General features: G+C 36.0%; 1 protein-coding gene across 1 annotated transcript; it reads right to left on the reverse strand.

Moving 5' to 3' along the window:
- Window positions 1-35: 35 nt before the first annotated feature.
- LOC106131628 (transketolase-like protein 2) lies at window positions 36-17059 on the reverse strand. The gene is made up of 13 exons (XM_060949872.1): window positions 16862-17059; window positions 13796-13913; window positions 12663-12880; window positions 11755-11905; window positions 10372-10599; window positions 8293-8480; window positions 7793-7864; window positions 6271-6394; window positions 4614-4762; window positions 3788-3905; window positions 2804-2915; window positions 2207-2326; window positions 36-1544 (listed from the first exon to the last, which is right to left on the reverse strand). Exons 1-13 carry the CDS (start codon window positions 16957-16959, stop codon window positions 1372-1374), a joined length of 1869 nt encoding a protein of 622 aa, XP_060805855.1. The 5' UTR covers window positions 16960-17059; the 3' UTR covers window positions 36-1371.
- Window positions 17060-22907: the final 5848 nt, after the last annotated feature.

A 22907-nucleotide genomic window follows, 5' to 3' on the forward strand; every position in this document is an offset into this window, starting at 1 on the left:
ATTAACTATTTGTGCAATTCACATGATTTTGTATGTAAAAACTTGTAAAGTCTTGGCCCCACAAAAGCATAAAAAAAACAACGAACTATATTAGTCGTTATGTGTAGTAACACTTAGAAATGTATATCCCAATTTCCCATAGTGATTGTTAAAAACTGTTCACATGGCACTTTTTTAGACCAATGAGAATGCTCGCATTTTTAATACACACTTCCGTCCTATTTTACGATATCACTACGAAAATTGGGATCAAAATAAAAATGTTATATAAAAAAAAACATACATGAACATGATTCGATAAGATTAATGACCTTAAATCCTAACCCTTCAAAAATAATCTTTTCCAAAATCCTTCCAACAGTCTAAAAAAACCTTGTTCAGCATAGGTACTATATAAAGGCACTTATACATATATATATAAAAAAAAAGATCTCCATTCATGTAAATACATAACAAACAACGTAAATCGATATATCTACCGACAAAAATGAAACTTAGGAACTAAGAACCATAGACTCAGAGATGGCATTAAAAATTGTCTATGGTATAAAATTAAAAAAAAGATGCTGTTCTTGTAATGGTTTATGCTTCTTTTTATATTCTAAAAATGGAATGTATATTAATGTCAATTATGAATTTTTAATCAGTCACATTTTATGATGTAACAATATTATATCACAGCACAATCTATTTTTTTACTTTTTAAATATTTATGAAATACGGCAATATACGTACAGAATTACCAGCGAAGCCCTTAGTATTTAAAATGAGCCAATCGGCGTTTATGAAGAGAAAAAAAAACTTGTTTTTAGGGCGCCTCTATCGACTGAAACAGTATTTCATTACACGCAACGAACCAGACAAGAACAGCAACTAACGAATATATTTACCTTGAGTTTTGTTTCAATCTAGTGACTGTAAATAACTATATGGAATTGTAATTAGCGCTCCTGGCGGAAATTAAGGATTTTCGTTAAAACAAAAATGAATACAGTCACTGGTTTTGTATAAAACAAAAGTAATTGAATTGTTAGTGACGTGCATAGATATTCTTCAGAGCAGTTAAAGACTATCTCTTAGTTCGCTAAAGTAATCGTGGGCGGGCCACATATCATACAAAAGTCGACGGCTATAGAAAAAGTTTCCAAAATGGCGACTATGGGCAAGCTTATTGTAAACTACAAAATACACCTTCCTTCCACATCTATCCAATTAAGGTCAGCGAGAGATCGATAATTTTCTATCCCGCTCTGTTTTTGTCTAACAAAGATTTCTAACCTTAAACATTTTAAAATATATCCAAAAGACTTTTATCTTCATGCAGCTCAGATGATATCTATCACTATGCACGTCACCAGTTTCCACTGCAGTTTAAGCTTTGAGTACCGCCTTAGCAGCGGCCACGACGTGGGGCGCGGAGAGGCCGTACTTGTCGAGCAGCGCGGCGGGCGGGCCCGAGCGGGGCACCTCCCTCACGAACACGTGCTTCACCACGATGTCCCGCTCCAGCGCCACGGCCGAGAGGACTGCTTCGCCGATACCGCCTGAAAAAGATTCGAATTTTAATAAGACCTTATGAATGAGAAAGTTTTACCCCATCAAATCTATACTAATATTATAAGCTGAAGATTTTGTTTTGTTTGAACGCGCTTATCTCAGGAATCTCTACTGGTTCGAATTGAAAAAATATTTTTGCGTTGAATATACCATTTATTGAGGAAGGCTTTAGGCTATATAACATCACGCTGCAACTATTAGGAGCGAATAAATAATGGAAAATGGAAAAAAAAAGAGGGAAATTATTCACCCTTGAGTGCTTTAATGATGCCCAAAATAATTATTCCACGTGGACGGCGAAGGGGGCACAGCTAGTTTATAAATAAAGCAAAGCAAATTGATCAAAATTTCAGTCTTAACACTGATTAGTAATGTGTAATTAATTGCCTGATAGTAATAAAGCAATTAATTAGCATTGTTATCGTAAAAGACGATAAAAAAATATAGGCACATTCATCCAATGCAGTTTTTATCTAATTAAAAATGTGTAAGGTCCCTCTGCCAAGGTTAAAGAGGTCAAGTCGCTTCGCGTAAAAACCTCACCCAATCCAGATCATAGACAAAAGGCGCACCCCGGATTCCTTTCCAGAGTTCAGGATGTAACCGGGACTAACGCCAGGAGGAAGAAGAATAAAATAAAGAACCTCACCAGCTTGGTAGTGGTCTTCCACGACGACCACTCTGCCGCCGACTGCCCTCGCGTGCTTGATGACCGCGGCTTCGTCCAAGGGCTTGATTGTGAACGGATCTAGTACTCTTGCGTCCACGCCTGAAAATTAAACATTATATATATTTTACATTAGCCTTCATATTTTATACTTAAATTCCTGTTATCCCATTCCCATCCATGTCTTTGATTTGAATAACCAAAATAAACAAATAGACATATCGTTTTCCATGGTCTGTGTTTGTATTTATATTTGTTGTCTTTCATAAAAATCAGAAACATTTCATAGCAAAAATTTTTGTACCACAGGTTTTTAGGCAATGCATGAGATTTAAAACACGGAAATTACTACCCTTTAATTATGTAAAATAAATTATTCCCCTGGAGTTGGTAGTAAAACAAACGAATGTAATTCTGATATTCTTTTTTGTTGTTATAAAGATTTTATCTTATTGCACGGAAGTGCTCCCGCCAAGTCGAGCCAAGCAAACCTTTACTTAAAAGATTTCATACAACCTTAACTTTGGTTCTCTCAATTTTTTTTTTACAAAATTTAAAATCATGTTATAAATAAATTACCTTCTGCCTTCAGCTTGTCAGCGGCGGCCAAAGACTCGTGTAGAGTGATGCCAGCACCGATCAACAAAACTTTGTCTTTCGAGGACTCTCGCACAACTTTGGCTTGCCCGACCTGTAAAGAAAAATGTACTATTTAGCACTGAAATAAAGTCTAATGGGATACAATTGAATTGTGTGATAAGAAAAAAGAAGAAGAATCGAAGAAAAAAGAAAAAATAAAAGAAGAAAGAAGGTGATGATACTGATATGTTTATCAGTGTCACCTTCTACTTCTGCTCCCGAAGCAAGGCACGCGCGATGCCGTTTTTATCGCTCGAAAAACTATCGCTTCCCGTTTCACGTCGTAATAAAAAAGCGAAACAGCGATATTTTTCGCTGTGTGGCCCAATGATAGAATACAAATTCAAATAGTGACAAGTTGTTAGCTCATCGCCTAAAAAAACAAGTTTATTGTTCTATCCTTTAGTCGCCTTCTACGACATCCACTGGAAAGAAATTGAGTGTTTTTTTCTATTCTTGTCTCTATTGGTGCCGGAAACCACACGGCACTAATAGAAAAAAAGTGCGCACAGCATAAAAAAAAATAATATAGGTAATTATGTATTCAAATAGTGACAGGTTGCTGGCCCATCGCGTAGAAAGAAGTTTATTAGCCTATCGTTTAGTCGCCTTCTACGACATCCACTGGAAAGAAATTGATGATCCTTGTTTTAATAATGCTGGAAACCACACGTCACTATAATAGAAAAAAAGTGCGCACGGCATACAAAAACAATACATACATACATACATACATAAAATCACGCCTCTTTCCCAATAAAAAAAATAATAATATACATACATACATATGATCACGTCTATATCCCTTACGGGGTAGACAGAGCCAACAGTCTTGAAAAGACTGATAGGCCACGTTCAGCTGTTTGGCTTAATGATAGAATTGAGATTCAAAAAGTAATATATAGGTCATTATGTGGAAGTTACCTTGAAGACCTCATCGTTGGGGTACAATATGGCGGTGTTGGGGCGAGAGGTGCGGATGTAGCAGATGCCGCGCGTGTTGGCCGCCAGCTCCACGGCGCGCTCCGTCGACACCGCGTCTCTGGCGAATCGTATTACAGATTACAATTATTTTTTTCTAAGAGATAGGCTTATAAACTTTATAGGGATTCCTTTTTTGGGCGATGGGCTAGCGACCTTGAATCAACACTTCTTACCTAGCGGCAACGGTATTTTTAGCAATTGAGCGAAGCGAGTTGGGTCTAATTCGAAAATAATTCTCGTATGTAAACGTGAGTTAAATAACTCGGTAAATGATGTGTGATGTGAAATAATCAGACACATAACCTTACCGGTCAGTCATCAACGTAATAAGACAAATAAAATTTGAAAAAATAATTCTACATATGGTCACGTCTATATCCCTTGTGGGTTAGACAGAGTCAACAGTCTTGAAAAAACTGATAGGCAGCTATTTGGCTTAATAATAGAATTGAGATTCAAACAGCGACAGGTAACTAGCCCATCGCCTAAAAAAGGAATCCCAAATTCGTAAGCCTATACCTTACGCCTTTTACGACATCCATGGGAAAGAGACGGAGTGGTCCAATTCTTTTTTGGTATTGGGCCGGGAACCGCACAATAAAAATAAATATATATTAAATCCCTTAGTAATATTATAAATGCGAAAGTTTGTCTGTCTGTCTGTTCCGTTTTGTCAGCTAAACACTTAGACAGATTCGAATGAAATTGGTATGCATATGCATACATATAAAGTATGTATTAAATATGTCGCACAATAAATACTAACGATGGATAGAAGACGGTGGCGGTGGGCACGGCTCTGAACAGAGCCAGGTCCTCGAGCCCCATTTGAGAAGGGCCGTCTTCTCCGATGCTGACTCCGCAGTGAGACCCCGCCAGGTTTATGTTCGATTGGCTGATGGCACCCATGCGGATCTACAACAAATAAATAAATATATATATATATACGGGACAAATTACACAGATTGAGTTAGCCCCGAAGTAAGTTCGAAACTTGTGTTACGAGATACTAACTCAACGATACTATATTTTATAATAAATACTTATATAGATAAACATCCAAGACCCAGGCCAATCAGAAAAAGTTCTTTTCTCATCATGCCCTGGCCGGGATTCGAACCCGGGACCTCCGGTGTCACAGACAAGCGTACAACCGCTGCGCCACAGAGGCCGTCAAAATCATTACCCATTTTTATAAGTTACAGCAATGTACTCTCGCGCAGAAGTAAAAATTTTGAGTGGCGTTAAATTTTTTGCACCTATCAGTCTATCAGGGCGAGTCTTTTGAACCTGCGAATTTGACTTTAAATTTTATTGATCATCATAAAAAGATAAAAAGAAATAGCAGAAGTAGATCTGGGTCGTATCCCACAGGATTTGTTTACACAAAAACAAACGGGGAAAAGAGTTCCCACAAGTTCCATGCGTTAAAATACAACTGTTTGCTATTATGAGCGAACTTAAAGTGCTTGTAATAAGGTCGTTATTTGATTGAGTTTTCATTAGATTTGATTCAGCAGTAAGGCTATTCTGCGCCGTTGAATATTGCCGATGCGTATTCCCGGGTTCGAATTCCGGCAAGGGCATGATAAGAAACTAACTTTACTAACTTAACTTTTTCTAATTAGCCCGAGTCTTGGATATTTATCTATATAAGAATTTATTATATTATTTATATTATATAAAATAAAGTATCGTTGAGTTAGTATCTTGTAACACAAGTTTCGAATTTACATCGAGGCTAACTCATTCAATCTGTGTAATTTCCCGTACATATTTATTTCATATTTATGACTTGTAATAATTTAATAAAATTTGATTTGTGTGAATGCTACTGCCCACATCGACCAACGGAGGTCGCGTGAGTACGACAAACAAGTTTATGTTGCACTGACTTGACGAATACACAATATTTTATCGTGCATCTTATTATTTTAACAGTGCGTCAAAGCGACGGGTAGCTTTTATGATAAATTACATACAAACTTTCACCTCCCATTTTAGTAAATAAGGGATTGGTTTTTGAAAAAAATGTTTCCATGTTAGAACGCAGGTTTCAAACTATGTATATGCATACCAATTTCATTCAAATCTGTCTAGGTGTTTAGCTGAGAAAACGGAACAGACAGACAGACAAACTTTCTCATTTATAATATTACTAAGGGATTTAATGTGTATGGTTATACTCATTGTTTGTAAACACTTGTGTTTAATTGAGAGAGAATCAATGGACGAGTGGTTTAGACTAGATTCCCCTGCAATGGCTGCGCAGTTCAGATGCGAGTCGATACGTATAAAAACCTGACTCATCCAATCTAGAACCCATGATCAAACGCATACTTCGAGCCATATCCAGAGCGGTGAGGATGTAACCATGACTTAAGCCAGGTGGAAGAAGATCCGTGATGTTCCCATGTGATTACCTGATCAAAAGTCCTGGTGAAGAATGCTGCGAAAGTGGAGGCGAACACCACAGCACGGTCGCGGCACGCGGCGCCGGTCGCCACTCCCACCAGGTTCTGCTCGGCTATGAAGCACTCAATGTATCTAGATACGAAAGACGAGATATTAAGTTATTAGAATATGCCTGTATAAGGAAAAGTCGATAGTCTTTTTAGGGTTCCATACTATTAAGTTCCATACGCTTAAAATTTTCACAGAATATTAAATTGCATATTAATTTTGAAAAATAAATAATTAAATAACAATAAAGTAATCGATCTCGTACATACATACATATGGTCACGTCTATATCCCTTGCGGGGTAGACAGAGCCAACAGTCTTGAAAAGACTGGTTGGGCACGTTCAGTTATTTGGCTTAATGATAGAATAGAGATTCAAATAGTGACAGGTTGCTAACCCATCGGCTAAAAAAAGAATCCCAAGTTTGTAAGCCTATCCCTTAGTCGCCTTTTACGACTCCGATCTCCCTTACAACAAACGTATTTGTCTATCGACAGCGATATTTAATTAATTTCTCTGAACTTATTAGGAGTAGACATGTAACGTGGTATGTATTGACCGCGTTGTAGTTCTAAGGAATTGCGCGCTAGAAATATGTAAGTAACAAACGTGATGTTGGTATGGAAATTGGTCGGTTCAACACGTCTTGATTTCTACAAAAAACAGTGTCCGTAGTCATAGTGGGGTCTTTTTGGGTCCCATAGAGATTTAAAGAGCATAAATTGAGGAACAGATGAAGATTATTAATATAATCGTAATTAAGCATCATTTTTATTTAGCATAATCATTTTCAGATGTAAAACTTCAAGAAAAACGATGATTATGCCTAGCAAAAATTAATGCAGTTTTCCCCCAATCAGTGGCAATAATGATTTGACTTTCAGTACTGTATAAAGTGTTACCAGTTTTGTGTATTTCCAGTATTCAACAAATGAAAATAACGCGTGTCGTGCGCGTATAGTTTTTCGAAGAGTTTTTAGAGTACCGGTTCCCCTAGTTAACACAAGATTTGCGCAAAGGTTAGGCATCTTCATTAAAATATATATTTACAACTATGTAATCAAATTCTGCAATATTAAGAGAAAATCTATACGTGAAGCCCAGAGGCTTATTAAAAATTGGTTGTCTACTCTAAGTTATGATGAAACAGAAGAAATATTAATCATTGAAAGTTGAGTCGAAATATTCCCTACCCACTTACTATCTAGTTTTTAATTTAAGTTTAAGTAACTAATTATTTTTAAATTCCGTCTGGCTCAGAAATTGTATGTTGAATTATTGTAATTGACTTCCTCGATACAGGCTTGCCTAGTGAGGAAGTCATAGATATTAAGCATAATAGGCAAATATTCTGCAATATACATGTAACCTTCTCTGTAAATTATGTTTATGGTCATGTTTATGTTTATTGTAGCAAATAAATGCATTTTCATTTTCATTTATAAAAATTTAGTATATAAATAAGCTGTTAGGTATCTTACCTCTCAGGGTAAGCATTGCGCAGTTTATCACTGAAAGTAGAGTTCTTGGTGTCTCCGTCCAAAGCGATGACTCTGTTAACAAACATACATATACATATTAAATATAATTATGAAAAACAAAATGCTCTATTATTTTTTGAAAACGCGACAATTGGAATTGCCAGTCGGGCAGTTGTCGGTTTCTCGCTTTTCTCTTTGGAAAAGCGGTAGGTATTTTGCTAATATTTCTAAAACAGAAATCAACATTTATGCATTTATAACACTGCACTGGCCTCAACTGATTAGGCTCTGATCAGCGCTCGCCCTACCGGCCACGTTTTTATTTTATTTTGAGTATTAATGCCTTACTATAAGTTTGGAAATAGTTCTTTCTCGGTGGAAAAATTGATTTCCCGCGTTTAGAATCTTCGTTGCTATTGGCGGATGGCGTAGCATACTTCGCTGTGATTGGCCGATGGCGTATGTCGTTAGAGGTCGCCACCTATACGTTTCGTACTTACCGCATGTTAGTGTCTGCGATCTTCTTCAAAGCAGTTCCGTAGGCCAGTCTGGTAGCAACCAACTCTCCCGCCTTGTACGAAGGAGGGGAGGAAAGGGTGATGTCGCTCAGGTGAACCCTGGGCGCCTCGGATAGCGGAGCCTTGGGTTTGAGAGACACGTTGGCATTCTTGATCTGAGTTTGGAGGTGCTGTCAAAAAAGACAAATTTCAATAACATAAATGATTTTATTATTGGAATTTCCAGTTCATACTTTTTTGTAGGGATCATCTTAAAATGTTTTTGTATAATGGTCTTAAATAGTAAATGATGCACGAATGAACAAAAAATTATTGCTTGGAATGTGTCAAAAGAAAATAAAAAAGAACTTGAGTCCAGAGCTGCATGAAGTATTACAAATAAACAGTTTTGACAGATGTAGCTACATAAATACATACATATAATCACGACTCTATCATATATTCAGAGCCAACAAGTCTTGGAAGAGACTGATAGGCCACAAGCAGCTGTTTGGCTTAATGATATAATTGAACCTTGTCGTGAACCAAATTGTGATAGGTTGATAACCTATCGCATAAAAGAAAAATTTCAAGTTATAACCCTATCCCTCGGTCGCCTTTTACGACTTTCATGGAAAATAAATGGAGTCCCATTTCTTTCTATTGGTGCCGGGATCCACACGGCAAATTGGATCTTTTCTTTGTACTTTCACCTATTATTATCATTAAACACATACATACATATGATCACGTCTTTATCCCTTACGGGGTAGACAGAGCCAACAGTCTTGAAAAGACTGATGGGCCACGTTCAGCTGTTTGGCTTAATGATAGAATTGAGATTCAAATAGTGACGGGTTGCTAGTCCATCGCCTAAAAGAAGAATCCCAAGTTTATAAGCCTATCCCTTAGTCGCCTTTTACGACATCCATGGGAACGAGATGGAGTGGTCCTATTCTTTTTTTTTATTGGTGCCGGGAACCACACGGCATCATTAAAATTTGATAACATTATCGAAACCTGTGTTAAAACGAGAGGTCAGACGGCTGATACCAGTGAAAATAATATTTTAATGGTTCTCAAAATAACTCTTGAAACTTTTTGGGTCAAAGTTTAAGCATTCAACGTGGCAATGCAATCAGCCTTCTGGCCAATTTGCCGTGGGCAAACAATTTATACCAGTTTCTTTTTCTCTTTTTATTATAATGAATAATTTTTTACTAAGTATATTTTGTAAATATATCCAGATTAAATACTCTAAAACTTCATTACATAAATATTTTTTAAAATCTCACAAAATACTTTAAAAAATGTACAGTATTTACCAAATATAATTTTTAACTATACATATTTTGATCAATTTTTGTCCTACACCGAAGCATTTTCTTCATTAACATTCATGTAAAGCAGATATAGCAGTATAGAAAAGAGAGAGATAGCGATAGATTTGTGTGAATGCTACTGCCCACATCGACCAACAGAGGTCGCGTGAGTACGACAAACAAGTTTATGTTGCACTGACTTGACAAATACACAATATTGTATTGTGAATCTATTATTAATCAGTGCATATTCAAAGTGGTGTTACAGTATTTTGCCGTGTGGCACCAATACAAAAAAGAATAGGACCACTCCATCTCTTTCCCATGGATGTCGTAAAAGCCGACTAAGGGGTAGGCTTATAAACTTGGAGTTCTTCTTTTAGGCGATAGGCTAGCAACCTGTCACTATTTGAATCTCAATCCTATCTTAAATCCAAATAGCTGAACGTGGCCTATCAGTCTTTACAAGACTGTAGGCTCTGTCTACCCCGCAAGGGATATAGACGTGATTATTATGTATGTATGTATGTTACAGTATTTTCAAGATTATTGGTTCTGTCTACCCCGTTAGGGATAAAGACGTATGTAATCAGGTATAGAAAGGAGACCGAAAAAAATAATCTACAGGAGCTATTTCGTCATGAAATAAAGCACACTCAAAATAACGATTTCGAACATACTGAAATTCATCCCATCTGCTCAAAGCGCCTAATTACAGACACAAATTTAACTGCAACAAATAAAAATTACATTCTCTTACCTTGATGATCTTCTCTCCATCAGCTCCCAAAGCCTTCCCGTGCCAGTTCTCCAGATCCTCGATACCTGGGAATCCCTTCCCCTTGAAGGTCTTGGCGACAATGGCGGTGGGTTTGCCGGAAGTGCTGGCAGCCTCGTCGAACGCCTTCACCAACTCTGTGACGTCATGACCATCTACCACCAGGGAGTGGAGGCCGAATGACTTCAGACGAGCGTCGTAGACGTTCAACTGGAACAGAATGATTTGTTCAATGTTATGTTAATTGTTGGTTAAAATATCATGGGAACTGTACTTAATACGCTACTCTTAAATGTTTTGGTATACAAAATGTAATAGAATAGTAATATAAGAACAAATAATATTATATTTAGATGGAAAAACAATAGGAAAGTATAGGCTTATAAACTTGGGATCCTGCTTTTAGCCGATGGGCTAGCAACCTGTTATTATTTTAATCTCAATTCTATCATTATGCCAAACAGCAGAGCGTGGCCTATTGGTCTTTTCGAGACTGTTGACTATGTCTTCCTCGCAAGGGATATAGACGTGATTATATGTATATATATATATATGTAAAAACAATAAATCAGTTGAGAGAGAAAATACGAAATCAATTTTTTTATGTAACCTATTAACATTTTTGTTATTGTCGGTACGATAAATCATTTCGCTTTTATATAACACACAGATAATATAATTATCTACCTGCTCTAATTAAGACTATCAGCCAACCACGTGTAGCTACGCTATGATATTGCACAATTTGTCTACAAAACACGATTAATATTATGCAATGCTTCTCATTGTGCTTAATAAGAAATAAATTAATTTTTTTTATAGACCTTTTTTCTATTTGCGTTTAAGAAAATTAGAACAATTAACTAAAAGTTGAATACATTATTTGGACTTGACTTGATGAATTTATTTCTATTTAAATTATTTACTCAACCAGCACACTATTTTCATATGATACATACATATTTGTCTGTTCCAAATGTTTGTAGTAATTTTTCTACAGTGAGACTTATTTATCTACATACACAGTATGCCTCTTTCCCTCCAGGAAAGAGGCATACTGGTAGGCAGAGACTACATCTTGCCACGAACGCAACGCCCTTGCTCCCTCTTACTATCTCGTGAGTTTCAGGTACTCTTGACCTTACGTGATGTTCCGTAAGTGGAGGTAAAATATGATGGAAATGAGGTCAACACGCAAAACTAACCTGATGTTGTAGTGAAGTAGGCTCTGACTGACCCAACCGGTTGACGTCGAAGATGACCAGTAACCTATCTAGTTTGTAGTTTATACCTTCGCCTACTTCAGCCAATCATAATTTGTTATGTAAAGAATTAACTAAGTAAATAGCAGACAAAAAAACTAACCTGATGTTGCAGTGAAGTAGGCTCTGACTGGCCCAACCGGTTGACGTCGAAGATGACCACCAAGTTATCTAGTTTGTAGTGGCTGGCGAAGTGCAAGGATTCCCAGATGCTACCTTCAGCAGCTTCACCGTCTCCAACTAAGCAGTATACTCTAGAAAGAAATAAAAAAACACCATAATTCTGATGGCAACATACTCTGCCTTTTAAGGCGTAGGAATATTTTAGTTATTCGAAATTTACCTACTTAACTAAGTTCCAATCTTCTAAGATTATATGAAATCATAATCAAGATCAGCATGGAAGCTTAGTGTATGTACATTTTTTGTGTACTTATGAATTATTTTAAATACTATAGCGAATAACATACCAATTTGAAGTTGTGTTGCTTGGTTTTATTGATAATATGCTAACAAGCTTACGTATTTTTTCATATACTAAGGAGCTTACGATTAAATCAAATCTAGAATTAATATAAATCAGGATATTCTAGTGTTTGAATGCTACTGCCCCCATCGACCAACGGTGGTCGCGTGAGTACGACAGACAAATTTAATATCGCACCAGATCGACAAAAACACAATATTCGAATTGTGTTTCATAATAATATCAAGTGCTTTTTAAATTCGTATAGGTACCACGGAATTTATAAGTTTCCTATAATGACCATTGCAAAAGATTGCAATACAACATTGTCTCCTTAGTAGACATGTTATTGTTCCCTCTTTTTGTGTAAATAATTTTGGTTCAAGGTTAAACGTCAAACACAAAACTGTCTAACGAATTGTTAATTTTTGCATACTTCGATTTAGTGAAAAGATTTGAAACTTCTTTGTGGTCCATCGATGTCAATGCCAACATTACAGTCTTTGCAATGTTAATATACCAAAAATTGCAGTATCAATTCATACCTGTAAGGCGCCTGGTCAAAGTACTTCCCGACGTAGGCCATACCAGCGGCCACCGCGAGACCCTGACCCAGGGAGCCTGTGCCGACGTCCACGAAGTTGAGCCTAGGGGTCGGGTGACCTTCGAGGTCAGAATCCAACTTGCGAAGGTTCTTCAGCTCGTCCACAGGGAATAGACCGGCTTCAGCCCACGCCGCGTATAGGATTGGGGCGGCGTGACCCTAAGGGGCAAGAAATAAAAAAGATCTTAATGTGTAAAAAGGACTTTACTTTTGTGCTGTATTAAATCTATCAATTGTACAGTCACCTAAAAAAGTCTTAATACTTTTTCAAAGAATATGTTTATACAGCAGACTTTCGTGACTGTACCTATTGTGAACGCAATAGTTGTATACATATTTTTTTTAACTACGCGTATTAAGTATTTTTGATAATTTATTCTTAGCAAATACAGTGTAAAGTTCAAACTATTTTTTTAAGTATTATTGTGATAGCGAGATGCGCATGCGCGTCACATTGTGAAGGTTGCGGAGGTCACCCGGGAGACGTTTCATGTAGAAACCCGATTCACCTGGTCCTGGAGCATGCTCAAAATTCTCTCCAGAAAAGTTACGATGTACCAGGGATTATATAATGTGTATAACAGGACGGCCTCTGTGGCGCAGCAATACCGCGTTTGTCTGTGATACAGAAGGTCCGTTCGAATCCGGGCCAGGGCATGATGAGAAACGAACTTTTTTTGACTTTTCATATAAAATATAGTGTCGTTGAGTTAGTATTTCTTAAAGCAAGTGTCGCATTTACTTCGAGGCTAACTCAATTTGTGTGATTTGTACTGAATATATTTATTTATTTATAAAAAACGCTGTGTGGTTCCTGGCACCAATTTAAAAAAAGAATAGGACCACTCCATCTCGTTCCCATGGATATCGTAAAAGGCGACTAAGGGATAGGTTTATAAACTTGAGATTCTTCTTTTAGGCGATGGGCTAGCTACCTGGCACTATTTGAATCTCAATTCTATCATCGAGCCAAAAAGCTGAACGTGGCCTGTCAGTCTTTTCAAGACTGTTGGCTCTGTCTAGCCCGCAAGGGATATAGACGTGACTATATGTATGTATTTATAAAACATATACCTTGGAGAGTATGAATCTGTCCGCGGAGGCGTCCCTGGGCGCGGAGATCTTGTACCGCATGGTGTGGAAGAAGAGCACGGACATTATCTCCGCCATTGACGCGCATGACGTCGGGTGACTAAAGACAAAAATAATCACTACATTATTATAAAGACCCCCTACTTTCTCTGCTCCTGTATATGCGCTTGCGCTAATCCCAAGGTTCCTTTTCAAAATGTTGGCAAGAGGGTTTTCTGAGGATGGTTTATATCTATAAATGCTACCCGTGCGAAGCCGAGGCGAGTCGCTAGTCATAAATAATACACACACATATGTATACATACACACATACGTTCTTCGCGAAAACGGGAAAAACTTAAGGGGGTAATAATAATGGCAATCCACTCTTGCCTAGAAAATAATTACTTAGCTGTTTCTTTCACTTTACAATTTCAATTTAGAAAAGCTGGCCAAGCTAACACATCTGAGGAAACCACATTCAAATTGGAAAATAAGTATTCGCGTAATGCGAGTACAAACATATAGACAGAAATTTATAATTATTATGAAATTTATTATGTAAATCCACCATATCAATTTTTCACCAACATTTTTCAAGTACAGACATTGGTCAGTTTATATTTTTTTATAGGTATGTATGGATAAAAATTTGACTAAAATATTATTTTATATGTACTTATTTCTCAATTTTTTGATACACAATTCTTAGGAGTTATGTGATTCTTACCTAATCTTTAGCAACAGTCATATCATTACAATCACCTTATCACAATCATTCTAGCAGCCAGTGCTTCCCACACTGATAACACTGGATACAAATACCTAAATACTGATAACAATTTACAACTAAACTTAATCACAGCATTTCATAGTGACCAATGAATGAATAAATTATTTTATTATGTGGTTTCTGGGCACTAAGAATAGGACTACTCCATTTCTTTCCAATAGATGTCGTTAAAAGCGACTAAGGGACAGGCTTACATATATAGATACTTGGGATTCTTCATTTAGGCGACGGGCTAGCAACTTGTCTCTATTTGAATCTCAATTCTATCCAGCTGAACATGGTCTTTCATCATCATTCATAAGGGATACACACACATGATTATATGCATTTTATTGTAAAGAATTTTTTGGATATATTGGTTTATAAACCACTTGATTTCGCAAGTAGCTCTGCTCGCGTGAAAACTACCCTATGTTCCTTCTATTCTATTCGTCACACTATATGTATGCAAAATTCCATGAAGATTGCTTCAATGATTTTAACGGGAATGATTGTAACATGCACAGTTTCACATTCAATATTAGTATTGATAATTGATAAACATATATAAAATCACACTTTCCCAGAGGGGTATGCAGGTAATTTTTCGATTTGCCGCAATATTTTCAAACCTACCACATTCTATACTTTCATAGTAGTTGCACTTTTACTGGTTTACTGGGCAAAAATAACTGTTGTCGTAGGTAATTGGTAACTAAATTTTACAGTACTATAAACACATATAATATGGTTAATACCTAGATATAATTAGATTTATGTTATGTGACGCCAATAAGTGATATCTTGTATCCAACTTTTTCTTTCTAAAAGACTAATCAAGGTGTCCTGTGACCAGAGGGCTAGAACTTCTTAGGTCAGATTATGCATTGCCATTCAATGTAACAAAGCAACCAGCCTACTGGGCACATTGCTGTGGGCAAAGGATTTCCAGGGACTACACAGTTTATAAATTAACACAATTTTGTTCTCTTTTGAATATAATAAATAACTTTAACTATATTTTGTAACAAGCCAGATTTTAACAATAATATTTTTTTTATATCACAGAAACCATTTTAGTTTCATAAGCTATTTTGAAAATACCTTAATCCTTTTTATTATATACTACTTCCTTTCCTATCTCTACTTTATAACACTTATGTAAGAAGTGACTGTCGACTGATAGTGAAGTGTCAAGGTTGACTTTTAATGACAATTTGAGGTCATTGTTTTAAGTAAATCATTGTTCAAGACTTTGTAGATTTATCATCCAATATCAATCAATAAACCTTTATAAAATTATTGTTTTACTAAAGTTACTGACTGACAGAGCATTTAGACACTATAGGGTGTGAGAAGCTGAAATTTGGAATGTAAGTAGGTACCTATGTTCTTTTGCAGTATTTTGCCATAAGAGAGAATTCCGACAAGAATGAGAAATAAATGTGATTTTTTGTTCAATGCATTAAAAAGATGTAATATAGTTGATGGTGAAAAATAAAATAGCATAATACGTATAATAGGTGATTCATCCATTCTCTGCTCTCAGTGATAGGCAGAACTCATCCCCTCTGACCCAACAAGATGCTGTTAATCATCTATAAAATGTATTTTATTGAGACAACTTCCTTGAATGGACAGTGAAATTTCCATAGGGATGGGAACAGAGTTTAAAAGCAGTTTTGAAAATTCTTATTTGAATAGGAAAAACAGGATTTTGAGCTTTAAAATTCCAAAAAGATACATTTATTTTTTAGATTAATTTTTTTGTCTTATAAACATAACACACCTGTACACTGATTTTAACAACAACCAAAAGTATTTCTACAGGTAGCTTAAACAACTTTTTAATAATACCTACATTGCGCTAATTGCTGAGTCAAATTCGGCCTTGGAAATTTAATCGGTAAACACCTGAGACCTAATAACATCACGTGGTGGCATCATAACCTATTTTGTATCGTGGGAAACTTACTAATAAAATGTATTGAGTAACCGAAAATATTATCAGGTAAAAGTAGGTAACTTAACAGCCTACATAATCCTTTGGTTTGGTTGCTTATTCTGTAACTTAAGAAGCCGAACGAAAGGTACAAACAATATCGAAAAATACATTAGGTAGGTACATTATGTAGTGTTTGGGTGCAAAAATAATAAAGTAGCAAACAATAATAGTGCCCGTACAAGTAAATGAACAGAATTAACTGATAGGATTCCAATAAGCAAGAAAATCACTATGTCACCTTCATTAGACCTTCAAAAAAGCGGCAATGATTGAGGTTAGAATGCACACTTACCCGGATTTTGAAGCGTTTGTAGCAACAATACTATCAATTCTCAGCTTGTTGGCGATGTCTTTTAGAGCTTGGATGTCTACGTTTTTGTCGCCTTTCATTTTGTTATAATTCGATGGAATTCTGTTATTATTTATAAAATTTAGCAAACACGCTACCGGTCACTAGAGCGTAGCGTTTATCAATGAATGTAAAAAATAAACTCAGTGTTACCAACAATTAAAAAATTCTGTTTCTTCTCAATGTTCCTAAAATTCCAATTTAAATTTTATTGTAGACATGCGTGACTCCGGTCCGGACTCGAAAATTTTAATGAGCTCATATCGTATGTAGCAGGAGCTGATATTTTTATTGAGTTCGAGCAATTTTTATCGACTTACGCGAGCTATTAGATCCCAACTCGAGTACGAAATCACTGACTGGTGCGTTTGTGATATTCTTACTGCTACGGAAGTCTTTACAAAATTTACCCCCACAGTCCTTTTTAATGATACAAGTCCCTAAATTTTGGAAGAAATCATGTAGTTGGCAGCAGTAAACCTGAAAACGAAAAAAAATACAAGTACGTGTGAAGTTTTTTTGATGTTTTTATTTAGGTAATAATATTATAATTTACTGTAGTACCTACGTTCCTTAAAAAAGCGCTAAAAACTTAGGAATCGAGTAATTATTATTTACTAAAAAAAAACCTTAAATATGGAAGTGGAAGAAGAAATAATGAAAAAAAGACTATGTAGGAATATTTTTGTCAACTACTCTTATTGGATTGTCCACATTTACTTCTTGAATACAAAGAAAACAATTTTAAATAAAAAATAAAGTATTTATTGAACAATACACATAATATTACAACACATAAAAACTACATACATATAAAAGTATGAAAAAACCTACAGTACAGCATCATAGAACACTATATCACAGATCATAATGTCAACTTAAATTATTTCTTATCTGTATATTTTGTGGCAATTTCCTCATAAAACTGTAATGGGACTGTGCTGTGTGGTTTCCGGCACCAATATAAAAAAAAGAATAGGACCACTCCATCTCGTTCCCATGGATGTCATAAAAGGTGACTTAGGGATAGGCTTGTAAACTTGGGATTCGAATCTCAATTCTATCAAGCCAAAAAGCTAAAGTTGGTACAACTTAAACACATTAATATATCTGGTTTTAGCATGGCACATAACATATATGTATGTAATATATATATTGACCTCTTTTATTCCTGGTGCATTTTTAATAACATGTTTCTTTTTCTCTCTCATTTATTTTTACATTTACATAGTTCTACAGGCTCGTCAAATACTATGTTGTCCAATGTGGTATCAATTTTGAAATTAATTATTTATTTTTATAGTTCAACCTTAGCTATGATAGCTTGTGGTTCACTGAAATTCTCCACATTTGCATTTAGATTTTTCAAACTAATAAGATTCAAGGCTATGTATATATCGTAAGAAATGGTTTTTTAAGTACATATTTAAAACATCTGAATATTTTTGCCAACATTGCTTTAAATTATGTTTAGAACTTGTAGCTAAAGTTAATATGATATACAGTTCATCAACAGTTTTAATCCATTTCAAAAGTCATCATAATATATTTACACCATTTAAGGTCTTCTGCAGCTTCTGCAGCCAAGCCGGCCTTGGATTAAGTGGTTTCGAGGTGGGACTGTGCCAAGGTGGTCACACAAGTGGCATCCCAGATAAGGGGACGTCCCAATTTCCAAGGCAATACTGCTTAGTCATTCAGGTTCTATGCACTATGTGGCATATACTTATATTATAGTCTTACAGTTTAACTACAAGGCTTGTCTCATCAGGTACAATGTCGTTTAAGAGTTTGACACATTCCGGTATACTGGATCCCTGAAATGATAAATTAATATGGGTTTACTGATGGGTTACAGTTAACCTCTCTGCTGTCTTAGCGCTGATCAGTGCACTGGCCTCAACTGCTAACTTTGTTTGTAAATAACCAGACGACATACTTAGGTAAACGTAATTTTGAGCGCCAGGGAAAAAGTTTGAAATGCATATCATTAAGTTTACAAACTTCTCCATTGATTTTAATTAAATAACTCTTGTGATATTTTCATTCACAACTTTATGAAAGAAAGAAAATAAAAAACAGGTAGAAGATAAGTAAATGTCAAATTGGTTATGTCACTGTCAGTGTGTGTATTTAATTTTACTTTTCTTACTTTCGATCGAGGCTTAGAGACATAACTACGATGCATAAAACATACATAAAATCACGCCTGTTTCCTGAAAGAAAAGGCAGAGACAAAAACTTTCCGCATACATCTTTAGCTAAATGCAAACTCTGTTTTCTATAAACTGTGGACGCGCTAAAACTATGATTTACCTAAATAAATTAAATCTGTTGACACAAATTATATTAGTGGGACTAGTAGGATAGGCCGGTATTTTGATAATTGCTTACCTAACTCTTATTTTAGCTTTATATGGTTACATTAGCAGTAGAATATTCACGTCAGTACCTATAATAAAATATAAGTAGGCAAGGAGTCTACATTGAGATTGTTAGATATGCCTAAGTTCCTAGTTTCGTAATGAGGATTTGAAACTGTTTTTCTATTATTTTCTTTAAGACTCTATGAGATGACTCCTATGCAATTTCGCTTTTTATGAAAAAGAAAAAGTAAGACGGGACAGCGACAGTTTTTCACGGGGCCAACGCCGCAATGTTATAAAAACCAACCCCGGGAAACGAAGACGAACGAAACGAAACGGGAAAAGAAGAGAATGAAGAAGATTATAAAGAGGAGAATGAATCACTTATCAATATGCGAGATCAATTATTTCATATGGGCACGAGTCACCTTAATACTAACTTACCTAATATTGAATTTGGCAAACTTTTTGTATTTTCCGATTTATACAAAATCAGAAAAGACGTGTCTGTATAAACGGTTTGGTAAAAGGGTGGGGTGGTGGCGCTTGGGGGTATGGTAGGGGAAAGATGTTCTATTTTCAAATTCAATTGGGCATTGTCCCGTGGCGATCTTTCCGCTTGCAATTCAGAATTGAATATCAGTTGACCGGATCTTATCGTGGATATGACTGCGCGTAGTACCTATGCAATTATTTCTATTTTATCTAAGACCATTCATACTTTCTTGAAGCCGTGAAACCTATACCTACTGGACCAAATTTATTGATAGAATATACAAATAAATGTGGTTGGCGCTGGCACCGTTTGGTTTTGGTGGCTTCTCGTGGAATCTCGTGGTTAACTGCGGGCAGATATCTACCTTTCCTCAAAAAATAGGAAAAAAAAATATAAACGTTAACTAAAACTGGTTAGTTATGTACCTAAATTAAGCCCTAAAAAGCCATTTATTTCAAGTAGTTTTCTCCGCGTTATTATTTGTGTTTAAGTACTGCCTTATGTCATATCCACTCTATTTACCTATACTCGGAGTGAAGTCCAATACGATAGAATAACGAAACTTGCGTCAAGTTTGCAGTTTGGTTTCAACTTCTACTCAAAATATTTAAGTACCTATGTATTGAATGTAACGTCACAGGTACCCTATTTACGACTAAACTCATCTTATTAGTTATAAATGCATCATACATGCATAAATATACATACATATGGTCACGTCTATATTACTTGCGGGGTAGACAGAGCCAACAGTCTTGAAAAGACCGAATGGCCACGTTCAGCTATTTGGCTAAATGATAGAATTGAGATTCAAATAGTGACAAGTTGCTAGTCTGTCGCCTAAAAAAGAATCCCAAGTTTGTAAGCCTATCCCTTAGTCGCCTTTTACGACATCCATGGGAAAGAGATGGAGTGGTCCTATTCATAAATATCATCACTATAAAACTATGTACTTAGGTAGGTACGTCTGACCATTTGTCACGTTCTTGAATAAGTACTTTCTTTGCTTTATCCATACTCATCTGTGGTTTCTAAAAAGCTTGTAGATTTGAGGTACCTACTTACTTTTGACTTGACCACACTTTTAACCAGAACGTTCTCGATTTGATGTTGGTACGTTCGTCTACCTCGTCTCTTTCCGATGTTCAATTCAATTCTTCATTTAATTGCATAAATATTTTTTCGAAGAAAACCTATATTATAGTCACATCACGGTCCCCTCCCATAGCCAATAAAACTCGGAATCTAATAAACCGATAACTAGGCTTTAATTTGGGAACATCGATCATTCTTGTAATCCTAACATGATTAGAACGTATTTTTGTCCCTCCCAGTGTTACAAGTTTAGGAGATATGCACACGATATACAGACAGGCACGTGTATGACGCGTGCGCGGTTTTTCGAGACTCGTGTCATAGTTAATTTAACATGAAGGGTTAAGTATAGCTAAATGTTATGATACAATGTTTGCTAACAATAATACCGTGACGCCCGCGCCCTCATTTGTGTTTAGTATTTATTTGGCGACATTAAAATTATAGTTTAGGTTTTCAAATCAATTAAAATAACTGTTTTGCTAGCTTCACTCTCGAGTGGTTCTCGCGTGAGTGTAGAGCGCGCTAAATGTTGTCTAATCCAAAAGAATATATAAGGGTACAATGACTGTTTGTCATATCAATGAACGTACAGTCTAAACCACTGGGTCTAGGGACTTGAATATTGCAATAACCTTACGTGGTCTAGTGATATACTGAGAAGTAGTTACCGGATTTCCCGCGGGAACAGCGATTAGGGGGATTTTTGGTTAAACGAGAACTTCGCTTAAGATGTTATGCGAGGAAATGGATTTAAAACTGAGGATGCAGGCAGAACATCAGAGGAGAGTGAAACAAACTTTGGGCATAACGTTGGAGGAATAAGGAATAGCTACCGCTACCTGACGTTAGTCTCAGTTGCGTTTGCACCTTTCTGGAGTGGAGCCTAGCTAGGGTAATGGTAACATGGAAGTTTTCCCGCACCGTAAGGTTAAAAGATTAAGATCGGTTAGCAATTAAAGTTATACCTATGTAACTCGAAAAATAGTCATCGGTATATGGTCGCGGTAAAATAACATTTGCACAGATTCATTAATCTATGCAAATGTTATTTTACTCAGGTACCTTTACAATTTTACAATCAACGCTTTTTTCTAATTCTGTTTTCATGTTTCAATAAACATGTGTAGTTTGAGAATTTCTAGCGACCTGCCTCAGCTTTGCATGGATAGCATTTATAGGTTATAATTTTTTTAGATGAAAGAATATTATTTTTAGAAGGTTTGTAAATAAACCTTCTTCTTTCTTATATAAGTATATAAACCTTCCACAAAAAACCTCTTTCGAACATTTCAAACAAGAACAGAATTCGTCCAAACCATTCCGAGATTAGCTCATACATATAGACAGAGAAATAAGGGGACTTTTTAAATACATATGTAGTGATTAAATTTTACTAAACAAACCATTAATTACATAGTAATTACAACACCGTATGGGTATTTAGAATAAGCGTGTTGGAACTGTCAAACTTGGACTACAACATAAGAACGGGCGATGGCGGCCGATGCGCTATCAATTTTATATCAATTCCATCCGTTTTCGAATATTAAGTATTACGGTGTACAGTCAATGTGATATACCTTGTTTGAATGACTATTTTCTGATGATGCTACGCAGATTGTTAAAGTCTATCTGAATTCTTCTCTAAGATGTTATTTAAAGTAGTCCATCGGCGTAATAAAATACTATAAATATAACTTTAGTTAAAATCTACAATATACAAGGAGAGTGTGAAGGGAAAGGTCGGACTGGGAAGGCCTAGACGTATCTTGATCAAATTAAGACGTCCTGGCAAAGGGACAGGTCAAGAGTACCAGAAACTGCCGAGATTGCATGAAGAGTGTTATGAATGTGGATGAAGCGAAAGAAGTCGCCACTAAGGGATAGGCTTATGAACTTGGAACTCCTCTTGTAGGCGATGGACTAACAACCTGTCACTATTTTAAACTCAATTCCATCATAATCCATGCAGCTGAATGTAGCCTTTCAGTCATTTCGAGAATGTTGGTTCTGTCTATCCCGCAAGGGA

Source organism: Amyelois transitella, chromosome 20, assembly GCF_032362555.1.
Source record: "Amyelois transitella isolate CPQ chromosome 20, ilAmyTran1.1, whole genome shotgun sequence".
NCBI classification, from domain to species: Eukaryota; Metazoa; Arthropoda; class Insecta; order Lepidoptera; family Pyralidae; genus Amyelois; species Amyelois transitella.

What these genes read in the sequence shown, in the direction of transcription:
- LOC106131628 (XM_060949872.1), bottom strand. Translation starts at nt 16,959, where the DNA reads ATGAAAGGCGACAAAAACGTAGACATCCAAGCTCTAAAAGACATCGCC. An exon ending in ACAAACGCTTCAAAATCCGG is followed by an intron (nt 13,914 to 16,861) that starts GTAAGTGTGCAT and finishes TTTTGTCTTTAG; the next exon opens with TCACCCGACGTCATGCGCGT. An exon ending in TGACAAGCTGAAGGCAGAAG is followed by an intron (nt 2,327 to 2,803) that starts GTAATTTATTTA and finishes TTTAATTTTCAG; the next exon opens with GCGTGGACGCAAGAGTACTA.